The following is a 20,399-nucleotide window of genomic DNA, read 5'->3' as shown; positions in this document are numbered from 1 at the left end:
TACACTCTCACATTAGAACCTACACAATAAAAGACATCGTTCTAGATTGAAGTATAAACAATTTGGCTTTTTGCCCAATTATTTTAATGCATAAAACGTAATTTTCAAAGTTGTTTTTCAAAACAGGACACAAATTGATAACATAACAATATCTGTAAAAAATATATACATTGATGTTTTTTTCAGTCAAATTTGCTGGATATGAGTGCAAGTGAACATGTGTAACCCCTTACAGAATCTGGGGATCGTGGTGAGCAAATAACATGTGAGCATGGTACATAACAGTACAATATTTACAGTGTTGACACTACACACTGGGGAAGAAGGAGTCAAAACGACAGTGTTTAGGCCATTAGTCAGCTGATCCGTAAAGCTGGCAAGTGGTTGGCCTTCATCAGGATGGGAAAAAGGTTGAACTGAAGGTGCCCTATTTCTCTCGTGTGGTAGTTTTGTCAAGGCCCGATCCAAAAGGTCAAAAACTTCTGATAATATCTAGAAGAATATTGCCCAATTTCTGATGTTTCTTGAATCCCTGGATACCCTTGTCTGGAAATCGCGATTCAAATCGGTGAGCAAAACACTTGGTAGCGGTTTACTCTAAGCAGTGGAGAGTCTGTGAACGATATTCGTAGTGACAATTGATGAGTTTAGATAAAACGAGGTCCACCACGATCCCCACTGCTTAGAGTAAACCGCTCACAAGTTGACCCCGTGTAACACCAGCAGCCAACAAGGCACAGGGGAGCACTTAAGAGGGCGAACAACGTTTCAACCACCAAAAATAAATGGAAAGTAAAAATGCCTATAACCTGGCTTAATTGAATGATGGACAGAACATAACCAAAATGTTACAATAATTCATTTTCATTCTGTCAAATAACAGGGATTGATATAAACAGTCGCAGACAAGAGTGGCAAATGCCAAGAGATGGATTGTATGCAGTTACAGCCATCTGATTGCTGACCAGGACCTCAGAAAAAGTTTCATCACTCGATACCAAAGGTGAGCCTTGTGCTTGCCTCTCAGCAACTGAACAATCACAAATGCCTTAACTGCATGGTGCTTCCTTCCTTTGCACCAGCAGATAAGACTAACCAAATCTCCCCCCTCCTTAACTCCTCAGAACCACGGAAATCTGTTCATTCAGGAGCTACAAGAAACAAATGTGTGATACCAAATGTTTGCATGATTTGTAGATTTTAATCAATTTGACACACAAAAAAATTTATTCAGTGCCTTGACAAATCCCAAGGAAGGGCGAAACAATAGCATGTGGGGAGAAATGTTGGTACAGGTTTATTTAAGAATGACACAAAGTCACCCAAAAAGTTACAGGCACAAGCTCAATAATGAATGACACTAAGTGAAGATTTATCTTATCTATGATGAATGTGGAATTATTTGAATTAAAACATAACACTGTATAAACACCAACAAGTGTGTACCTCACAATCATTATAGGATTGGGAATTTGTGAGGAATACTATTTCGAATGCGCATGGGCTCGCATAGGATACCCCTCTTTTCTCACATAACCCACATAACAGGCCGACACAACTAACTTGGACCAGTCAGTTATCAAGTCAATACTAGAACACAAAGTAACACAAACAAATCAACAGTCTGTCTCTCCCTTCTAGGCTCTGGACAGACGAATACAATCCTTCTTAAAATACGGAAAAGACCTCATTGATGCCTTCTGGGTTCTGATGGTCTCTCCTCGTCCAGATCCCGCATTGCGCTAATCGCGTCTCTATGCGCTTCTCGTTTTGTCAACCAGACCAGCAGTCTGCATGCAACTTCTCTGTATATTTCATGTAGTCCAATTTCCTGAGCCTCTCCCATATTGTTATGCATTTTAGTCGCAGTGACACCAGCTCCTCCGGTTCCACCGTGGTCAATCCTGCCTCCATTTCTGCCCGAGCGATGTCCTCTTCTATATCTGATAGTTCCCTCAGCATGTCTTTTCTAAGGCCTGCATCTTTCTGATTGCTGCGCCCCGCACTACCACTCCCCGTGTTTACCTGAAAATATTTCTCTATCACAGCGACAAATGAATGTGAAAACCCTCATCTAACAGGGCTTCTGCGCGCAGTCGCCATGTTGGTATCGGGGGTCTATCGGCTGTGTGCACCCATGTTGCCATCAGTGGGGCATGGTCCGAGAGGGTTCCTATCCTTAAACTCGATTCCTGCAAATTCGCCCAAGTTCTCTGCTCCGGTGAAGACATAATCTATTTGTGTATATGTATTGTATGGGGCGGAGCAGTGGAAGTAGCCACAGGTTACTCCGTGCCTCTCCCTCCAAATGTCCACCACATCTAGGTGGCCTAGGAGGGCCTTTAGGGCTTTTGCTGGTGGGGCTGGTCTTATAAATTTGACATCTGACCTATCTAATAGAAGGTTAAGTGTACAATTAAAGTCACCACCCCAGATATATGCAGCTCCTCTATATGGTGATATTTGGGGACCTAGTGACCAAATGAAACCTATGGCATCTTGGTTTGGAGAATATTTATTTATAAAACATACATCTCTATTTTCCAACAGGCCATGTACTATCACCAACCTGCCTTCTTCGTCCTTGTTGACTGCTAAAAGCTGGAAGGGAATGCTGGGAGAGACCCATGTCAACACCCTCTGGCGTAGGTAGAATAGGTTGAACCATTTACCCCCCATTTTTTTGCAATCATGGTCATTTTGTCACTTGTCAAGTGTGTTTCCTGTAATAGCGCAACTTTCATCTTCATTCTATTCAACCAGGCATACTCTCTTAATCTTTTGACATAATTATTGAGCCCCCCTTACGTTTCCTGTGACTATGGTCCTGCCCTCAAGTCGTAACACACCAATTAATGTGAGAGCCTGCATTTTCCCATCTGCCCATTTGTTTCCCTTCTATGCAGCCAATTTTCCATCTTTTGTAGGTCATCGTGAGTGTGTGTCCACCCCACCCAGTACCACTGAACACAGCGTTTGCTCTAGTATCCCACACGATTGAATGGCAAAATTCTCAATGGGTCAATCCTACCTTCAGGTTTGCACTAAAATCACCATTGACCATCCTTTGTGTACTCATGACCGACATACTCTCCCTTGACTGCCCACCATTAAGCATGTATCCACCCGTCTCAACTTCAACTTTTAACCAACAAACTTCAACTGTAAACGAATGCCCAGCCACCCTTCCCATGCTCAAGCTTAGCTGCCTTTACTGCACATTCCCACTTGTTAGTGAGTAGCATGCAGCAGCTCAATGCCTTCTAACTTGCATCTGAACTTTACTTCAAGGTCTGTGAGGGCAGTTTGCTTTTTTGCCACCGGCAACTTGAACACGTGAGTCTCCCATTTCCATATCGATTGCGAGGGTCCACTCTGTGACCCAGGCCACTGTGGCAAAGGTTGTCACCTTCGGTCATCCAGGCGTGTTGTCGTTATGTCTAGCCGCTAATTGAGACAGTCCCTGCTCGTTCATCCAGGAGTGGGCTTCTGTGGTAGTCTCAAAAATGTAGGATCTGCAGTTGTGCAGGCTATAGCAACATGTACCACAGATTAGCCTTCCCGGGACGCTCTTTTGCTGGACCAAACACTGCCCTGCGCTTCTGCACCAGTACCGTACAATCGGGGTAGATTGTCAACCTCGAGGAGTTCCTTGTGATTGTGCCCCCTTCTCTCGAAAAAGTAAGGATCTTTTCCCGGTCTTTTCCCGGTCTTTGAAGGTCATGATTTTAGCTATCACCAGTCTCGGGGCAGAGGGAACCAGGAGGTGGCCTTTTAGCCAAGGATCTGTGGGCTCTCTCTACCGTTAATGCCTGTGACAGTGAGCCTGTGCCAATTTCTTTAGTTCGTAGGGTCTTTCCCCTCCTCTCCCTCCGGTAGGACCATTATATGGATATTGTTTCTTCGGGCTCTGCACTCCGCATCCTCAGCTCTCTGTTCCAAGGTTTGTATTCTCCCCAGCATATTCATAATTTGGGTTTGGGAACTGGTGATGTTAATGGCTTTGTCTTGTACCTGGTGTTCTGCAGTGCCCATCCTGTCCGCCAGGGCTTACACATCTTGACGCAGTAAGCCCACATCCAGTATCACTGCGTCCATTTTGTGTTCCAGCGCAGAATTTAGTGCTGCTATCGCCACCAGGATAGGGCCTTCTTCTTGATGTTGCACCTGCGGGTTGGGCTGCACTGTGTTGGGGTCTATGGGGGGTTTGGACCACTTTCATCCTTGTGAGCATAGGCTTCCATGATGGTCTGTTTGACTTTACCGCTACCCTGTTTGTATGGCATTTCGAGCAGTGATCTTGCCTATGATTGTTTTGATTGGGGTAGATGTGGTTTGTGCTCAGGATCACCAGAGCCAGCCCACTACGCAGCCCAGCATGTTATACAGGCTGCGTAGGTCAGTTTCTAGTTCCAGTGTAACTCAGTATGTTTCGGCTGTTAATGGGGCTGGTGAGGCGAGGGTTGCGTGGCTGATTTATGGTCTTCTTGTTCCTCCAGGGCCAGGAAGTTTAGTGCCCCTAAGGGTATTGGCGAGCTGTTGCGTGCTTCCCCGTGGTCGTGTCGCCCCTCCGACACCCGGTACCAGGGTGTTTTCCAGCACGTTTAACGTGGTTCGCTCCACTGAGAAGTCAGATTACGCACTTCTGTCGCATTCTAGGTGGTAGCAATGCGTCTCTGCCACCACTGCTCAGTTCATTCATCGAGGTCCATGCTATCTCAGTTTCTTGAGGCTCTGGGGTCTTTTACAATTTGCATGCAGCTTCAAAGTGTGTGCTGGCGCTGTGTATCAGTGCCCTATTCTGGTGCAGCACTGAGGACCCACCTGCACGAGCACTACCAGGACCGCTGGCCGCCGTCAAAGGGGCACAGCCGGTTCTTACTCATACTCTCCCCCACAGCACACATGTGGTAAATTGGTGTCCGGTGCAGGCAGGCTGCCGTAATTAGTGATGTGTAGCTCTGGCTCCATTCAACTGCCCCTTGCAGAGTGGCTCAATTTTGGCCCTCTGCAGGATCTCATGCAGAGTTGCTGTTGCGTTCAGGACAGCTGCTAAAATCAGGCCAGCGTGCGGTGCCTGGTCCAGGCCACTTCACGTAGCCGTCGAGGGGATAGTGCCTTGGTCATTGCCTGCGGCCACTTCGCCGCCAGGCAGTACCAGCTACCAGTGGCGTTCATCGTCTCACCTGCCAGCCCGTCTGTCTCTCTGTCTCTGCACCCGAGCTCAATCCGCATCCTCTTGGGTGCTCCTCACGGCAGCGCAGATCAGTATCTTTTCCTCGGGCTGGCAGGGTGCTTCGCCACCACCTTAGTTAATTCAGTCTGAATGATACGAACACTGCGGTCTCTCCGTGCGCTCACACTCTGCAATCACAAGCCCAACTAGTCAGTGGCGTTTCAGCTGTAATGTAACTGTAACTTAGCCACCAGACTGTTATTAGGATCAAGTTGGCGGATCTAGCAGGAGCTCTATAGTCTGCTGCCTCAGTACATGACTGTTGGCCCCCCTCTTGTAGCATTATATTTAAAATCGAACAGCAGTGGGCTAGTTCTTAACAACACTTGCTATTACATCTGCCATCTGTCTGCATGGCATGCTCCACTTGCCATTTTTAGGTTGTAGTACTGAGTCTTTGTCAATTTTCAAAATTGGTGTAACCAATGTAAATGTTGACACTCTGTGTTTCGGTCTCTGACATGGGGTAGGTACACAGTCACCACATGTCCCTCACTGTATTCTTTATACAGCCTTCATCAGGACTCAAAATGTCTTATTCAGCAAGCTCTTCTTCATTAGTGCCCCTATTTTTTCTATGCAATGTTGCGTAGTCTTTACCAGCAGATCAGATAGCCATGATGGAGACAATGACATAATATAGCAGGAGTGTGTGTTGAAATGAAGAACACCCTATATCATTTATGAGGGCTATAGACAACAAGATGATACAAGATGAGCTGGAGTTTGGAGCGCAATCTTCAAGTGGCACTATGGATATGATCTAAATATCTCCCTGAGCTGACTAATGTAATTTCTGATAAATCATATTATATATTGTATTATTGTTCTTTTGATGTGATTGTAGGCTGTATGTCCTTTAATCGTTGATATGAATTTATGTTAGATTTTCGTTGGTATATGCTGAATTGATGTATTTTGTATACATGATATAATTTGTTGTGATGGTTTTATGGATTGAAAAAATCCAAATAAACATGAAATAAATAAATAACTTAATAAAAGATTAGGGTCAATGTTTCTCAAAGTCTTTCACCTACTTTGTGACACATCGCCATAGCTCTTCTCACTCTTTGATAATGTTCTGAAGCAACCCTTCTGGGGAAGCAATAACGGAAAAATTGTAAGTTGATCGTTTGTGTTGGTCACCACCACATGATAGATCTGCTGAGCCGCAGACCTTCTAATTACAGGAAGGTGGATGGAGATGGGGAAGCGTAGGTAGGAGTGTGTGCGGGATAGTAAAGGCAGAGGTGCGCTGGCAGGGGCAAGGAAAGAAGCTGCCACTTCAGGTAAGCTCTACAGCAAGGTTGCAAGATCGAGACCAGGATCTGTTAACTTTGATGTGGAAGGTCAGAGAGGAAGATCATGACACTGGAGAAACCTCTAGAGCAGCGCTCTGCACCCTTTGGCTCTCCAAAGGTTTTGGACTATGACTTCCATCAGCCCTAGCCAGCATAGCTAATGTGGAGTGATCATGGGAGTGGTAGTGCAAAACATCTGGAGAGCCACAGGTTGCAGACCAGCTCTAGAGAATGAAACTGCTGACTGAATGAGCAACACCAATACTCGTGAGCAGTCACTGATACAAGTAAGAGAGGGGGAGAGGAGATACAAAGCCACAAACTATTGTGCGGGCCAGAGCAGACACTGACACGAAACGTGTTTCAGAAATTGAGGAGCTGGAGCAACCGATACAAAGGTTGTAACAAATGGCCCAGGATCCATACATCAATCTCAAGCTGAAAGATGACAAATTGCAAGCATATGTCAACCTTATGGCGAAATTATCTTCCAAAATTCAATAGCTGACGTCGCAAGATCCAGCCCCTAGTATTGTGTCGGCCCAATCACAATGCGAACTGTAGTTTTAGTGGAGTAGTTCATCTGCGCCCTGCAACAGGATGATAGCCAAACTGGCTGTGTGGCTTAGTGCTCTGAAATATTTGAATAAAAGTCAAGGAGAATGCTTGTAAACTAAACATTATTGTTGTTTATTGCTTTGCTACTTAGTATTCATAGCAGGTTATATTCAACATGAGTGATCAGTGCCTTTTCATAAGGTTTTCAAAAAAAATGTGCCACTCCTAAATGTTCAAATTAAATATTTCACTCCTCCAATAGATTGCAAAGTTTTTATAAAGAATTGGGTGTCCACAAATTAGATTTTCTTGTTCTTAAGCTGAATGAAGTAGGTACCTTCTGATGGCCAGAAATCATGCATGCCAACAAATTGCGAGATGATTCTGTGCTACAGATTCCATAATTCAAAGTTCTGTTGGCCAAAAACCCAGTTCTGGCTGAAGGTAACCCAATATGGCACAAGGTAGCGGGCACTGCTGAGTGGTCTTCGTAATCTTTTATTTCATCATGCACTCAAAACTAGATTGGTGCCCTGTTGGCTCCATACTGTACCTCAATCATGGCAGTCACATTCTTCAGCACTTCCACCTGCGTGTCCGTCCGTGGGGTAACTGAGAAAATCTGCCCACTAGGAATTAAATAAATAACGCTTTTAGAAAATGCATTAAGGGCGACACTGATTCTGAAAATCATGATTGTCAAGGCTTTGAGCATTTTAGACAAGGAATGCAGCAAGTACGGTGCTTTTTTTGCTCAATTAATATCTACATAAACAGAGGAACATATGCACGTTGGACGCTCGCTTTAACTAAATGGCAGACATTGCAGAACAATTCCCCCAATAGGCTGTACACTCAAAGCCCATCAGCTATTTTTATCAAGTTATGCAACTGGCATCTTTTAAGTGCAACTATTTACAGGTCTCTTCGCGCTGACAGCTCATGTTCAGTATTGGAGTGTCATCTGCTGGCTGGGTGTTCATGTAAAGAGCGGCCTCAAAATGGAAGTTGGGTCTTGCTACCTTCCCGAAAGCCTCTGTGTGTAAAGGTAGCGGGGGACTGTGTTCTGCTTCCTCTATTCACTAGTACATTGACATTTGTTGGGTGTAGAGTTTCCTGAGAAGGGTTCACCCTTAGGGTGGCAGAAGTTGCACAATTTTCCTCAACACCTGTGTCTATAGTAAGTAGGGTAGTGTGTAGATAGATGAGTCATGTGCTCATTCTCTGGGCTGTTTCTGCCAGGAGCCATGCAAATATATGCAATATGCAGGAAGGTTATCGGTTGTGGAATGACGCAGGAGGTCTTGACTGGGTCTTGTGGGCTATATTGGGTGTGTGTAGACTGGAACTGAGTGTAGTCTGGTAAAGTCTGGAAGTTTATCTGGTGTCCTTATGTTTAATTATCTAGTTTCCCATATGCAGGCTACAAGATTGTGTGCCCTAACTACACTTGCTTTGGGGAGCAGAGGTGTGCAATGCGTGTAGTTCAAGGCATCAGAGAATCAGAAATGCATGTTTGCGGAGATGCTTCAGTGTTGGTGGTGGTGCACCATGGTCTGATGGTTGTGGAATGCAATCACATGGTGGTTGGTCAAAGATATCATGAGGGGTGTTTCCGTGTGGATGATCAATCATCTGTAGCGTCGGTGTGCGTGCGGTGGATGATCAATAGGTTAGTGAAACCTTGCATTGTATGTCTTGAGTGTGGTCGGCAGCTTTTAAACAACCCTTTGTCATTGGGACAGTGCCTGCTGTTGCAGCCTTATCCACATCGAAATGTGTAGTAGGATTTGTAATCTACTGCCGGTTTGCCAGTGGTAACCTTCAGTGGGTCGTGCAACTTAAAGTGAGTGTGTGTATTGTGTGAAGGTTGGCTAGGGAGTAGAATGGTAGGAATGGTGATCTCTTGTGCTGGCGTCATAGGTCTGTGTCCTACGCTCTCTATGATTCCTCTCCGAGTGGGCGGACCGCTCCTCCTCCCTCCTGGCCTCGACCACTCGACTCCTCCTCCTTGGAGACTTCAACATCCACCTGGATGCTTCCTGTCCCTCCTCTGGACTCTTTCGCGACCTCTGCGACTCTATATAATAAAAAATAATAATAATAATTTCACATTTATATAGCGCTACGAACTCTCAGGTATCTGAGCGCTGCTTATTATTACCCACGGTGTGTGGTGCTCATTTATCGACCTTGGAAGGATGAAAGGCTGAGTTTGGCGCTGCTGGGATTCGAACCTGCGTTAGCAGGCTCTGCACAGATGACAAAGCGAGCACTCTACTCGCTGTGCCACTTGACCGACTATCTCTTTCTATTCTTCCCTCTGGCCCGACTCACTCTGCAGGGAACACTGTAGATGTTCTGATCTCCTCAGACATCCCCCTCTCTAACTCTCTCACCACTACTCTCTCCTGGAGTGATCACTTTCTCCCCTCCTCTCATCTCTCTCTCTACCCCTCAGGCCGAGCCAACCCACACACTGCCACCCACCTTCTCGATCATCCGACCCATGAAGCATGTGTCAGTTGTGGCTTTCTCCGCCACTTTCTCTCCCCCTCCTCCACCTCTGGATGACTCACATCCTGACACAGCCCTTACCATGCTCCACTCTTCTATCTCTGATACTCTTGATGTACTTGCCCATGTCATGAGGATCCGCTTGAAGCCCAAAGTCAAGTGCAAATCCTGGTATGACTCAGACCTCCTCACCCTTAAACACAAGTGTAGTGTGGCTGAGAGGAAATTGCTGGCATTTTGTGCATCCTCTGACAAACTGGCCTGCCGCCTGCTCCGAAGGCAATACCGGCTCTCTGTCCTCACTAAGAAGAGAGCTCACATCCAAGCCCGCGTCTCTGTGGCATCTAACAACTCGGCCAAACTTTTTGAAATCGGCAAGGAGCTGGCCAATTCTGCTGCCGTCTCTACTTCTCCTGTCCCCGGCTTCTCATTTCATCTCTAAAACTCAGGACATTCTGTCTACCCTCTCATCCTCTCCTCCTTCTCCCTCTACTCTCTCCTCTATTTCTGGCCTCCTGCGGCCACCACTCCTCCCCCTTCTCTGCCTTTCCTCTGTTCACCCCTGATGAGGTTTCTAGACAAGTCCGACCTTAGAAAGTCTCATCAAAACACAAACAGGTTCTCCCCTGTTCTTCCAAAAACATCAAGGACCACATTGACACCCTCACTCCAGCCTTGGCTGACTTCTGCAATCACTCTTTGGCCACTGGAACCTTCCCTTCCCCGCTGAATCACTCTCTTGTTCACCCTCTTCTCAAAAAACCCTCAGCTGAGCCCTCCTGTCCGGCTAACTATCGCCCGATCTCTATCACTCCCTTCCTGGGCAAACTCTTGGAAAAGCTGGCCATTTCCCAGCTTAATCTTCACACTGAATATGTTGGTTGTCTCCATGGCCATCAGTCTGGCTTCAGAGCAGCCAAAAGAACAAACACTGCTCTCCTGAACAACTGTGAAGACCTGCTCTCTAACCTTGATGCTAATCATCCCTCTGTCCTCATCTTACTCGATCTCTCTTCTGCTTTTTACATGGTCAACCATGCCATCCTGCTCAACCGTCTCCATGATAACCTCGGTATCACCGATCAGGCCCTGGCCTGGCTGACTTCTTTCCTCTCGGACTGACCCTCCCAGGTCCAACTTGGGTCCATCCTCTACTCTATCTCACTCTCTACCTGTGGTGTTCCCCAGGGGTCTATTCTTTCTCCCTGGCTGTTCAACAAATACCTGGCACCCCTCTCCCACCACTTTGCTGCTCTCTGCTCAAACTTTCAGTGCTATGAGGATGACACCCAGCTTGTTTTCAGGCTCCCCTCTGCCGCCTCTTCTCCCTCTCTCATCTTGGATTGTCTGTCTGCAATCCAGGAGTGGTGTGCCACCAACGACCTCTGCCTTAATGCCAGTAAGACGGAGATCCTCCTCATTGGCACACCTGCACCTTCCTTTCCTGTCACTCTCTGTCCGGCCTCCCTTGGCCCTCTTCCTGCTCCCACCTGTGAGGCTAATAACCTCGGGGTCATCTTCGACTCCACACTCTCCTTCTCTCCTCACATTTCTGACGTCTCTAAGAAGTCAAACTACCAACTGCACCTCCTCAGAGGTATTCTTCCTTTCCTCACCTTACCTCAGACGCTCACTTTCTCCAGAACTCTGGATCTCTCTAGGCTGGACTACTGCAACAGCCTCTTTCTAAATCTGCCTGCCTCTACACTCCGCCCTCTTCAACACATCCAGAACAGGACTGTGAGACTTGTCCTTGGCCTCAAGCCCAGGGATCATATCTCTCCAGCCCTGAAATATCTCCATTGGCTCCCAGTGGCTGCAAGGATTAAGTTCACGACCCTCTTGATTGTCCACAAGGCCTTCTCTGGCCTGGGACCACATTACCTCCAACTCTCTCTTCGGAAATAACTTCCTACTCGAGCTCATCGCTCCTCCACCTCCAACTCCTTGAGGGTCAGTCGCTTCTCCAAGCAACGAGTTGGGGGTATATCTCTTTCTTCAGCAGGTGCCTCCCTCTGGAACAGCGTCCCTGCCTCTCTGAAACTGAAACAGAAACATCTCCAGTTCCGGAAGCACCTCAAGTCCTTTCTCTTTGCTTCTACCTTTCCTCTTACTCTCCCCTGCTGATCTCCTGTCTGATACTGCACTGGTCACCTGGCTACCCTCTGAATTCGGGCCAAGGTCCCTGCCCGCCCAGTTGTACACCCACACTGCCTCCTGGCAACCCCTGCACTTCGGTCTGTATCTGCAACCCAACAATCCCCTTACCTGTACTTATTGGACACCTACTGTCTGCACTTAACCCTCGCACTTGCCACCTGCTGGCTGCACTTCTTGTTTTGACCCCATGTCCAGCACTTTTCCCCTCCCCCCTGCACTTGTGCGATCTCAATGTCACTAGGCCTAGTAAGATCGCTGTCTTTGTCCTCCATCTGTTTCCCCTCCCTTGCCTCGTCGCGCCTTGAAACACTTGTGCAACATCATATCATATCATTCCTTGGGCATATTTGCTTGATTTACCTTTCTGTCCCCATAGTACAAAGACTCTCACAACAAGCCACCAGTGTCATGCAGAAACATAAATACACATCTGGATTCCTCACAGACTCTCCTGGGTCCTTCATTGGAATCTTGCCAGATGTCTCCTCATACAAGCTTAGCTTTATAAAGTTGGGCCTCTGGCTTTGTTAACTGACTACAAGGAAGGCTCTGTCAAACGCCCCATTAGACCTATTGTGTAATTTTTTCGTTCACCGATTGCCCAGTGACTTAGAAAGATGTTTATTTGTGTGTACAACATTTTAGTACCAGCTATATTAATTACAAAATATACACACTGGGCCTCATTACGAGTTTGGAGGTAGCCATGGTGCTATTAGCATGGCTGCCTCCAAAGTCGTGTCCGGGTCCAGGTAGTCGGAATGGGGACTTACCGGGTCATTCCAACCTTGGAGGACCCGGTAAGTCCCCATTCTGAAAACCATTCCCCATTCCCATTCGAGCCCCTATAGGGCTCAATGGGAATGGGGAAGGAGCCAATAACGGGCCCGCAAATAGCGGGCCCGTTATTAGCTCCCTGGTCCCTTAGCGGCTCCCGCTAAGGGCGGCTGGTAAAACCAGCGGCCTTAGTGGGACCCGCTAAGGGACCTCGGAATGCGGCGGTAGGGGGTTAACGGCACCGGTATCCTTACCGGTGCCGTTAACCCCTTACCCCCAGCCTTGTAATGAGGCCCACTGAGAACGAAGACTGACAATCAACCTGTTTTTTGGGAAGATCTACAAATCACGACTCAGCTCACTGTACCTTTGAAGGATTCAAAATACCTATTTGCATATCAGTCCGGTCCATCCCACAAGGACAGTCCAGCATCTAAATGCTAGGCAATTCTAATCTGATCAAGCGCGCCACCATCAACCTTGCACGTGTGTTTCTGTCTTGTTGGGCATCATCAGTGAGTTGAATCTGTGCCTCTCCAAACATGTGGTTGGAGACCATCCTGAGTGGGAAGCACCAGCAAAAAAGGTCCTTAAGCTATGCTTGTTCCAAGTAGAGGGGCCCCCCCATTTTTGCAAATTAATTGAAATACGCCATTATACATATCTGAATAATGTATTATCATTAGTTCCTAAAACATAATACTTAGACAATTTGTGTGGGAAATTGTGCGTACATTCACAGTTTGGAACTGATGTTTCTAACATTTTCTTGGGGTGTACCTCCCCTCACCTCCAGACTCCTGTTCATGCTGACTGCACATTCGCTCGAGAATTCGGGGGCATGTACGCCCCACCTCAGTACAAAATCACCAGCCGCCACCGGGTGTCGGGCATCACTCAGTAGACAGGAGCTATTGCTGGGGGATCCAGGAGTCAGTACACAACGCAGCACAAACTTCCACTCAAGAGGCAAAATTAACATTTCTGCACATTAGGTATGATCCAACAACACATTCACGTTTATAAGGTACCCGTTGGCCTGGGGAGGAAAACGTAACTTTTGGTAGCTGCTGGTTTCAAGTTAACTTGGCTCTCCTAGACTAGAAGCAGGAGCTAAATAGCTCCCAGCAATTTCGAGCCCTGCAGAAGACCACACAAATCACCTATAGAGCTGCGGTAGCATGTCTCATAGTGATCCTCCTATGCAGGACATGCTTTGTTAATGATTCCTATATCTAAAATGTGCGTGCATTTTATAATTGTGCCGCATTGCAATAGGAAAATATATTCTATTGGAAAATGTGTATATGTCCTGTGCACTTTCCTCAACTGTGAAAGGGAAGTTGAATGAAATTTGCATATTTAACTTATGGAAGTGTTCGCTTCCTATGATGCGTCAGAGTCCCCTCATTTTTTATTTTAAGGCTCAAACTCTCACCAAAATCTGGCCAAATCATACACCCCCACTAATCTGCCTCTTGATTACATCAAGGTCATTAGTGCAAATCCCTGTCCATTCACATGCCGCGTGTCTCTCATCTCCAGCTAGATCCACTCTCCATTACCTCCTTCTCTCCCAATGACTACTGTTGATTATTTACACTAATCAATGGTTTCTTCCGCATAGAATTCTAATACCCTCTTGTACCAGCAGGCTTGTTTACTGATTGGTTGGCTTGATCTAAATGTTATTCTATCCTTCTCAGGACATGAGTTTGGCCCTTTCAGCCCAGGGCTGTCAACCAGCAGGCAAGACAGGTGGCAAGGCAAGCAGAGCAATCCATTCAAAAGTCAGGGGGAGAAAGTCATGAAGGTGGTAGCCCATCCCTTTAACATGCTCTCTAGTGCTGGCAAATGGAAAATAACATCCTCTCAAGTTCCCTGGCAGTGGAGGCACAGTTGTTCTGGTCTCTATCTTGGTTATTTTCACAAAAGTTAACCTCAGGATTGCTTAACATCCAACTCAACAATCGTTTAAACGAGTCATCCCATTTTTACAATCAGTGCTCAAGCACTGTTGTGAGAGTTAGCTTGGTGATGGGAAAAGAGCCTGACATACTTAATTTGAAATCTACCATGGCTTCATGTGAGCATCCAGCAGACAGTGGTTCTCATAGATCTCCTGCCTGCATTAAAGACTCTTAGGTCCTAGAGAGTGCTGGGAATGAGTCTGCCACCCACTGACCATGAAGATATGATCCCATGTATGCTCTCGGAGCACACGAATGGAACAGCAGGTGGGAAAGTAACACCCCATCTCCACAACATGTAGCTGATGCCTGGCCCAATGGATGAGAATTGCATTGTGTTTGATTGTATGTCACAGGTTTGCATTAATAGACAACATAACATGTATTTCGTTGGTCATCTACCATATAAACACATAAAATGGATTTTAATATACAGACCATCCTTGTTAAAAAAAATCACACAATCAAACCATTTTATTTCTATAGAAAAACAGTAAAAACGATCGTTGGGATATGTGACACTTGCATGAAAATCTGCATTGCCAGCTGTGCAAGAAAAGCATGCAGTCCATGTACTTCCTCTTGCAGTCTTGCTTCAATATGTTTCCAGTATAATTGCTGGACACATACTTCACTAGGTAAACCGCTCCAAATACCTGCTGCCAGGATGCATGCTTGGGTCTCACGATATTGTATGTAATTTTCCCAGCAACAATCTTGCACGGAACAGCAGTAATTAAAGCTGGATTTGATCAAAACCTGAACAAGTAGGAAGTCCCTGCTGTGTCTTTTCCGGCCCAAAGTTTCCAGATCTCCTTAGGTTACCTGGCCCATAGTTTCCACATTGTAGAATATTGCTAATTAGCACATGGAAATCATTATTGACCTCCTCTCATCACATCAGGATGTTCAGCTTGAAATCAATAGCTACTGGTATTGTCTGTGTTTTGAACAGTCTGGGCCTCATTACAAGTTTGGCGGTAGCCTTGCCGGTAAAACCGGCAGGCTGCCTCCAAACTTGTGATTTTTTCCGGCACCTGCGAATGGGCAATTACCGGGTCATTACGACCCTGCCAGTCCCGGTAATTGCCCATTCGCGGGTGCCGGAAAAAATGCTCAATGGGGAGGTTGGATGCACCGGCACCATTCAGAATGGTGCCGGTGCATCCGACATGCTCTGCTCGCGGGTGCCGGAACGCCCACCAGGTCAGACCTCATAGTTTGCCGGTCCGGTAACAACGGTACCGGCAAGCTTAATGGTACGGTTGCTACCAGACAGGCAAACTTATAATGAGGCCCTCTGTCTTCAAAAGCAGAAAGGGAAACAACGATGCAATTACCAGGCAAGATATCTTTCAAAAAGACACTTCCTTTTTGAGAGGACTTTTTTTTGTTGCAACATTCTATTTAACACACGAAAGAGAAAGTTAAATGGGAAAAAGCTTTTGCTTTCTTAAAGAGAAGGCGTTTCATTTTACATGACACCAAATGTCTCCTCATTTATTAATTTTATTGTTCATTTTGAGTGGTTTCTAAGCCTGGATCGGGATTTGTACTCGTGTTGCACTGCGTGTCTTCCTTCCAAGACAAACACGTTGCCCCTGAGCTATCCTTCCTCCCCGGATTCCATGTTCAACTTGTTTCAGTTCAACCAAGTTTGCAATTGAAATGCTTCTTTTATAAGGGCACCTATGGTATTTGACTACTACAAAATAAAGCCACATTTAATTGACAAACTCATTTGCCTATTCACTTTACACAACCTTAAAGTAACATGTTTTACTTCACCACAACACTCCAAAACATATATTGCCACTATCTGCTAGTAGCCTTATAGACCTCTGGAGGGCTAATTAGCGCTTGGGATAATGACCCTGCCCTATTTCTGCAGTGTTTCAACTCATAATCATTATGCACTGCTTTCATTTTTTGTGTGTACTATTATATGTATGAATGATTGTGGCAGCTGACTTGTAATCAACAATTATTGATTTTCAAAAATGTTTGTTATGAAATGTTGGTTGATTGATTGGGTCAAGGATCACGGTATAGGTGGATTGATTCAGGATAGGTTTGTTTAGTTTAAGTACATGAAATTATATTGGGAACTAGCACTTTTTTTTGTTTCAAACCCACATAAAGGGCATCCATTGTTACAACCCTAAGATATTACCTGTATGGCAACGTGTTTGTCTTGGAAAGAAGACACGCAGTGCAACACAGGTACAAATCCCGATCCAGACTTAGAAACCACTCGAAATGAACAATAAAATAAATAAATGAGCAGACATTTGGTGTCAAGGAAACAGTTTCTCTTTTAAGAAAGCAAAATCTTTTTCCCATTGTTTATCTTTATCAATATTCTACAATGTGGAAACTATGGGCCAGGTAAGCTAAAGAGATATTGAAACTTTGGGCCAGAAAAGACACAGCAGGGACCTCCTACTTGTTGAGGTTTGATCAAATCCAGCTTTAATCAGTGCTGTTCCGTGCGAGATTGTTGCTGGGAAATTCATAGGAAACAAACACTTCTATACGTTAAACATGCAAATTTCATTCAACTTCCCTTTCACAGTTGAAGAAAGTGCACAGGACAAACACAAATTTGCCAATAGAATATATGTTCCTATTGCAATATGGCGCAAATATAAAACATATGCACCTTTCAGATCTAGGAATCATTAACAAAGCATGTCCTGCATAGGAGGATCACTATGAGACATGCTACCGCAGCTCTATAGGCGAGTTGTGCGGTCTTCTGCAGGGTTCGAAATTGCTGGGAGGTATTTAGCTCCTGCTTCTAGTCTAGGAGAGGCAAGTTAACTTGAAACCAGCAGCTACCAGAAGCTACTTTTGCCTCCCCAAGCCAACGGGTACCTTATAAACGTGAATGTGTCACATTAACTTTAAGGTATTTGAGAATATTAATAAGGAAGAATTAGGACACATTTAAAAATATAGGATCATATATAATGGGCAAAAATGAGACGTTTGCCTCTTGAGTGGAAGTTTGTGCTGTGCTGTGTACTGGCTCCTGGATCCCCCAGCAATAGCTCCTGTCTACTGAGTGATGCCCGATAGCAGGTGGCGGCTGGTGATTTTGTACTGTGGTGGGGCGTACTTGCTTGCCCCCGAATTCTCGAGCGAATGTGCAGTCAGCATGAACAGGAGTCTGGAGGTGAGGTGAGGTACACCCCAAGAAAATGTTAGAGAAATCAGTTCCAAACTGTGAATGTACGCACAATTCCATACACACATTGTCTAAGTAATATATTTTAGGCACTAATGATAATACATTATTCAGATGTGTGCAATGGTGTATTTTAATTAATTTGCAAAAATGGGGGGCCCCTCTACTGGGAACAAGCATAGCTTAAGGACCTTTTTTGCTGGTGCTTCCCACTCAGGATGGTCTCCAATCACATGCTTGGAGAGGCACAGATTTAACTCACTGATGGTGCGCTTGATCAGATTAGAATTGTCTAGCATTTAGATGCTAGACTGTCCTTGTGGGATGGACCGGACTGAAATGCAAATAGGTATTTTCTTTTTTTTTGGTTTCAAAGGTTTTTATTGAAATACATATATACACATGGCAGTTAATAATCATAACAAATATAGAAAGTATACAGTAAGCAATAATATGGAGATAATACAATTACAATTGTATATAAGTGTTTTGTATAAGAAAGGTGCCAAGCACATCTCAGCAACTAGATAATAAACTTTACATACATTTTAAGTGATAAAAATGGAGGGGAAGGGGGACGAATAGAGACATACTGAAGGACAGGACCGTACATACATGAGAGGGTAGAATAAAAGGAAGTGAGAGAATGCAAAGTCATTAATTAAGTCATGCATAACTGGTGATGCTATTAACATTAGTGAGGTACAGCATTGGATAGGTAGTCTAGAAATGGTTGCCATTTGTGCTGGTGTTTACACAACAATTCAGGAGAAGATGCAATACAATGTTACAATCTATGGATATTACAAATACTATTCCACCATATTTTATGATGAATACGAGTTAAGTTTTTCCAATTGCTAGTAATAGTTTGGATAGCCACTATTAAACATAAGTCAAACAGAAAGTTAATATATGTGTTAGTATGAGTAGTGTTTAGAAATGTACTACCATAAAGAAGAAATTCAAAACAGAACTCTTGATGGAGATTAAAAATGGATATGATTGTATTCCACACATTGAGCCAAAAGATTTGAACATGCTGACATTCTACAAACATATGTTTAAACGATCCTTGAGCTTGTGAGCAACTCCAACAAAGATCATTAGGTATAGGTTTATACTTGAAAAGAGATAGAGGAGTAACAAAAGCTCTATGTTGAAAAAAGAAAAGGGTTTGAGTCAAACTTGCTGAGGTAGTGATTTTAGAAATGCAATTCCATTGCAAGGGCCAACGTAGTTGATGATCTAGTAATGGGCAGTCATTATTCCAGTCATCATGGAGAAGATTGGAGCCACAGCGGTTGATGAACATTTTATAATAAAATGAGGCTGTGAGATCAGGATTTAGTATATTCAATAGTCTTAGAGCATCTGGTATGTTGGAGTCATGCATAAAAAGTTCGCAATTGTCAAAAAGGACTCTGACAATCATCACAAACTGCTTCAAAAATGATATAGGTAGATGATATTTGATAGCAAAATCGTGAAAGTTCATAGGAACATCTTGCACAAAGAATTGATTGTAAAACTTAATACCTGCCCTGATCCCCACAATATCATTTTGCCTATAATTTTAATAAGAGGATTAAGCCACATGTAAGGGGAAATGAAGATGGATGATTTATTTAAGAGTGGGAATAAGTACAGTTTGAGGTATAGCATGTATTGGCGAATACAAGTGTAGGTAGTCAATTTATTTTTGCCTTTTATAAAATGGACATCCGCAAGGGAGATTGGGGAAACCATGACTCTCTCCAGGCCAACCCAATTGGTTAAATGCATCAGTTATTCCTGGCGGAAATACATTTTTGTTTGTTTAATGACGAAGGCCATGTGATATTTTCTAAAGTCAGGAAAACCAACCCCTCCCCAGGAGCGGAGTTTTTAAAGTTTGTTTAATGAAATTCTATTCCTTTTCCTCCCCCACAAAAACTTAGTTAAGCAGGAGTCAATAGCTTTGAAAAAGGATAGGGGAAGGGAAATGGGCAGCATATATAGGAGATAGAGAATGATGGGTGATATCATCATGATATCATCAACTTTATTGCCTCTAAGTGACCCCACCAGGATAGGAATAGTGGGGACCACAAGGTCGTTAGATCTTTTACTCTAGTGAGTATAGCATCCGAGTTTTGCTTACAAATGCTTTTGATGGAATCAGAAATGTTGACCCCGAGATATTTAAGGCCTATAGGGCACCACTTCATTCCAAGAGGGACTGTATGGTGAGGTGTGCAGTGAACATTAAAGGGAAGGATATCAGACTTTTCAGTGTTGAGTCTATAACCCAAAGCTTTGGAGAAATCAGAAATTGTATTTAGTAAGTGTTGGGCACTGTGTTCAGGATTTTTAGGAAACAGTAGGACATCATCTGCATATGATGCTGTCTTGACATGAATGTGTCTGTATTGGATTCCAATGATGTTTTCATTTTGTCTAATAGTTTCAAGGAAGGGCTCAAGAGCTAGTATGAAAAGGATTGGGGGAAGGGGGCAGATTTGGCGTGTCCCCCTTGATAAGGGAAAGAAGGACAACGATTGTCCGTTGACAAAGACAGCCGTTTTAAGTGAAGAATAAAGGACTTTTATCATAGACAGAAAAGGTGTACTGAAACCATGCCTTTCAAGAGTTTTAAAGAGGAAGTTCCATTCCACTCTATCAAATGCTTTCTCCGCATCTAAAGC

The 20,399-nt window shown here is 44.6% G+C and overlaps 1 protein-coding gene across 1 annotated transcript in view; it reads right to left on the bottom strand.

Moving 5' to 3' along the window:
• CPB2 (carboxypeptidase B2) overlaps positions 1–20,399 on the bottom strand; it is a 298,149-nt gene that overhangs the window by 212,036 nt on the left and 65,714 nt on the right. The window contains exon 2 of the mRNA XM_069640447.1: positions 7,652–7,727. Coding sequence (XP_069496548.1) covers positions 7,652–7,727 — 76 coding nt within the window. The remainder of the gene's footprint in view (positions 1–7,651; positions 7,728–20,399) is intronic.

This window comes from Ambystoma mexicanum, chromosome 7q (genome assembly GCF_040938575.1).
Source record: "Ambystoma mexicanum isolate Mex_15411 chromosome 7q, UKY_AmexF1_1, whole genome shotgun sequence".
NCBI classification, from domain to species: Eukaryota; Metazoa; Chordata; class Amphibia; order Caudata; family Ambystomatidae; genus Ambystoma; species Ambystoma mexicanum.
This window is presented reverse-complemented; position numbering and strand designations above follow the sequence as displayed.